We start from the raw sequence: 4,876 nt of genomic DNA, 5'->3' as shown, positions 1-4,876 counted from the left end.
GAAAATAAACAAATCCCGGGGTTTTCCCAGGGAAAAAAAAAAAAAAAAAAAAAAAAAAAAATCACAGCATTTGCAATACCAGGGCCTTTAACCAGTACTTAAAAGCAAAATGTGTGCCTATTATGAATTCAGGACAGAACTAAAAAATATTAATTCCCTAGTCAGACCTGTTCACAATGTCTATTTTACGCTTTACTAGGTCATGCTCTGAAAGATTAAATGCAACCTTAAAAACAGCATTTAAGTTAAGCTGAAGCCATCTGAAGTAATATATGGAAAAGGCAAAATAAAAGCAATAAAACAATTGATAAATGTTTAACAATAGAACGAATAAAAGTAAAAAGAAGGCACACGCATATGCAGACACACACACAAGACAACTACTGTTAGGTTAAAATGGATCAAGCTACTTCAACAAACTTTCTAAGAGACAGTCAAGAGAAAAACAGCACTGTTAAAAAGAAACAGCAATACAAAAGAATGGGATGGAAAATTGCACCTGAAATGGATATGCCGGCCGTAAAGATCTACGAGCAATCTGTGTTAAAACAGAAACAAACAGGACAAAGAAATCAATGCTGACAGAATGACTTTGATAGCAATCATCCAAGAAAGCACGTGTACAGTATCAACCAGAGCAGGTGGCATTCCAAAGGCGCATTCCAGGGGATGCATGTTAAATGTGCCAACATGCGTCCATGGGAAGTCCTAGCATATCAACTTGCATTGTAGCATACTGAGAATGTATTCACCAACCAAATCCTCAGAGATGATTTTTTTTACCATTCTGCAATTACATCTAAAAGAAATGGATGACACTAAAATGGACTATCCTTGGTTGAAGTCAACACTCTGGGCAGCAGAGAATATGGATTCTAAATAGTGCCTTTGGCTTTTGGGTGGGGATAGCATAGATCTTGCAAGAATGACATTAAAAGAAATAAGGAAGCTTAAGCCTTGGGTAGTATTCAAATACTTACATTGCAAGGCATGGATTATAAACCAGCCAGAAGGAATGAGGTAAGAACAAAAGTGCTACTGTGCATCACACCAACGGTCTTTCTAGCCCAATATCTTTTCTCCAACAAGTAGTAGATGCTTTAGATCGAGATATGAATGAGGCCTGCCTAGAGTGATCCATCTCATCATACCCTTCTGGGCATTAGCCATCACTGGTTTAGGGATGTCAAAGAATAACTATTCTATTTAATATCTCCCAAAGGATTTGCCATCCATGACTGTTTCATGCAAGGTGAAGAGTATACAACATTCAAGATATTACATTTCTGTAGATTAAAACTGAACAACACAGGGAAGAACTTTATTAGGAGTCTGAAGGCATACAGTGCCTTATGCTGGCAGAGGCAGTGGCAAGGGCATTAGAATGGTAGAAATGAACAGATCAATGCTAACGAGCTCTTTGGAACCATCACAGCATAAATCATGTCAATGTCTAGGGACCTAGAACCCCCAGATGCATAAACTGGATTAATTCTCAAGCATTGTGCTCTGCCATTTCCCTATCCATTTGCCTATATGATGCCAATTAGCATCTTTTAGCAGCAGTAGGCAGCCTTTTAAGGCTGAGAGCAGGACTGAGGGCAGGCTGGCAGGTGCACAGAGGTGCTGCTTTTCCCTGTGCCTGCTGTCACCGCCTCAACACAGGGAGAGCACCACTGTTGCCATTACTTCCTTGCCCCCTACCCACTGCTGCTGTTTTTCCCTATGCTGGCAATGGGAAAGCAACTGCTGCCAAAGCCCCTGCTGCCTGATTACACCAAAGCCCCATGCCCATGGGCTGGATCAAAAGGTTCTGCAGGCTGGATGCAGCCTATGGGCCATAGATTACCAACCCTTGCCTTACACATATAATGCGACAAAACTAATGGAGGACTAAAACACACAGGGCTAGGGTTCCAGAAGTGTGTAGTGATACAGTGTGCCCAACCTGATAGACTTCAAAGTGGCCTAGGTTTTACAGCCTAAGTAATTAGCACTGCTTAAACCCAGGCCTCTTTGAAAAGTTCCTTAAAGTAGGCACCTACAAATCAAGGCACCCAAAATTATTACTCGCTTTGAACTATGGAGTTTTTACTTTTGCTATATGCATTTTGCCTTACATAAGCATATCAGGATTCTCAGGAGAACTCAAATCAGGATTCTCAGGGCCTGTACAATCTGTGTAATGCATAACCCAAGCAAACTAAAATCCTCATTAAGTGCACACCTGGCAATTTGAAAAAGCTCATACTTCCAGTCCAATTCAATCCTGGACTTGAGGAACAAAGCTCAAAATCCCAGTTTTTATGGCACCATTTTTAACTTGGCAGAGAACACAGCTTATTTTAAAATTTTCAGCCAAGTTTGGTAATGAGATGTTAAAAAAATAAAAATCAGTTGGACCTGAGAAACACACCAAGCAGAAGTCCAAAGGGAATTTCACAGTTGTGTAATAAACCCTTGACAACAACAGTGTAGAATGAAATGAGGTGCTTCTAGTTGGGATATGTAATTATTTCTTATTCTTTTTCTCCTTTTATCAAAAGCAAGGTTACTGCCTCCTGAACAAGCCTTTAAAAATGCAAGAGAATTTGCTCCAGTTTTTCCTACTATGTTCACTATCATGGGCAAAGCAAGACCTTAAATTATTTTCTTCTTACAAAATGACTGGATTTCCAGTACTGGAAAACCAGGGGACTAGCAGAGTTGGCATATACTGTTGTTTCTATGCAGGGTTTGTATAAGCCAGTGGGTCCCTTGTGGTAGAATTCGATTTTTGCGCACGTTTACTACCCGTGTCCTTTCTCAAGCAGACTTCTGCTACACTTAATGCAATTATAATGCCTTGCTTATCAAAGTGTCTCCGCCTCAGTCTGCTCCTTCACATGTAGCATTTAATATGAAGCTGCTTTATAAATACTTCCTGATTAACACTGCTTGGCATCCCTCTCTTGTGAACTTTGGACATCTCTTATTTGCTTTTCTTGCATTAAGCTAAAATAATCATTTCAGCAGGGATTTAGCAGCACATGAAGCTTGCTGAATGCCCCCTTCCCTCTCTCAAGGCATGAACCTATTACTTTTAATCCAATTTCCTACAGATATTATGCACTTTGATTAAATCCCACCTGAGTCTGCATGTAGTGCTCCTAAGTAATGTAAAGAAAAGATCAAGCCATTCAGCATTAATGGCTTCCTCAACCTCGCAGTGAAGTCACTGGAAAATCCCACTGATTTACTCTATTTTCCCACTAATGTAGCTTGGCTCCACCTACGTTTGTAATAGTTGGCCTTCCAATATGATTAGTCAGCCAGCTGCTGATGCTGTTGTGAACACTGTACCATTTAAACTCATTTGGAGCGAGTCAAAAGTCTTTAAAAGGGTTTTAGTTGACTCCTGCTTGCACTCTCTAGACCTGACAGAGCAGGTTAAAAAAAAACAGGGTTTTGTGAAAATTTCCATCCCTCCTTTTTCCTGGGAAAAACTTGTTTAGCTCCCAGTGTTGATTGGGGGAAAGAGAAAGAAGAACTAGTGATCTAGCTAGCAAGACATTAGGGGGAAATATTTCAAATGTGATAAAAGCTCCAGAGTGAGACACCCCCTCACTTGCACCTCACTTCTTAAAGGCCGGCTTTCAGTGAGGCAGCAGGGATCTTTGTCTGTCTCATGGGCCCCCTTCAAAACTATTCCATTTGTCCAAGTTTCAAAAACATGAATGAAAACCTTGGATCACACAAGATTTCTGCTAAGCACAGCCACTCCATCAATGGGCTTTTTGGTTCTGTTCCTCTGCCCATCGACCTCATATTTGTCCTTGATTTCATCACAGGGAACTTGTCTGTCAAGCATCTCAGCAAAGCGCCCCACCTCTTACTATTACCATGTAATAAAAACAGGCAAGTGCCTCCATAATGTCAGGAAGTGAGTTTTATCCATTACTCACAGGCATTAAAAGATTTCAGTTGAAACTGGGAAGTAAATGGCACATTTATTGCTTGGCTGCTTAAAAAAAAAAGTTCTACAGGTGCAGCCCTCTTATTCAAGTAGAGCAATAAAGATGTCTTTATCTTGCACCCGAAGGGTATTGTGAAACAACTGAAGTTTGCACGCAAGAGATGGCAGCTCAGGCTGCACTGAGAAAATACCCACTGCTTACAAGCTGGGTCTGGTTTGATTGCAAGTGCAGACAGTACAAACTGCACCTTGTTCCAGGCTAAATTCTGGCACGAGCCTGCCGAAGTAAATTCAATGCGTCCTTCCATTGGGGGCATCTAGGTACTACCCTCATTCAAGCCATAATTTTGCCCACCTCTGAACCCGTTTTATGCATAAAATGCATAAAATTAGATATCCCATAGTCAGACTTCCAATAACACTAGTATTCACATCCCCATTCGCTTGTGATATAGACGGGTGCGCTTCCGACTCATGTTGGCCAACACAAATCAGCTAACTCAGGTAAAAGCAGCAATGAAAACAAGACTTCGATTTCAACTCAGGTTAGCAAATGGGGCCTATAGAGGAGTGTGGCATTGACCTTTAGCTGCCAAACCAAACTGACCCTCTGGCTGCCCTGGTTTTCACTGCTTATTTAATCCTAATCAGTTAACCTGAGTTAAGAACATGCCCTTTTTTTTTTTTCCTGACAGTGTGGACCCTCCACTAACAGGAATACAGCAGGGCTTGGTTTAAATGTAAAAATGTAAGTACATTCCAGCATATACCATGAGGAAAGAGAAACCAATCTGAAAGGGAACTTCTAGAGCTGGTGGGATAGGGGGGGCCCATGAAGTCAGCAGAGAAGAGTCAAATCCCTTTTAAAGGGAATGAGCTATAAGACCAGCCTTGCTTTAGAGAAATTATTCAGCCTACTGC

The 4,876-nt window shown here is 41.1% G+C and overlaps 1 protein-coding gene across 4 annotated transcripts in view; it reads right to left on the bottom strand.

The window, feature by feature from the left end:
• CEP170B (centrosomal protein 170B) overlaps positions 1-4,876 on the bottom strand; it is an 82,115-nt gene that overhangs the window by 8,844 nt on the left and 68,395 nt on the right. For 3 of the 4 annotated variants that reach the window (XM_025192601.1, XM_025192600.1, XM_014526073.2), the window contains one exon: positions 500-538. The exons of the other annotated variant lie outside the window; for it this stretch is intronic. In XM_025192601.1, the coding sequence (XP_025048386.1) occupies positions 500-538 (39 nt within the window). The remainder of the gene's footprint in view (positions 1-499; positions 539-4,876) is intronic. 4 annotated transcript variants of the gene reach the window in all.

This window comes from Alligator sinensis, unplaced genomic scaffold (genome assembly GCF_000455745.1).
Source record: "Alligator sinensis unplaced genomic scaffold, ASM45574v1 scaffold890_1, whole genome shotgun sequence".
NCBI classification, from domain to species: Eukaryota; Metazoa; Chordata; order Crocodylia; family Alligatoridae; genus Alligator; species Alligator sinensis.
The sequence above is the reverse complement of the archived record's forward strand: the minus strand, read 5'-3'. Positions and strand labels throughout refer to the sequence as shown.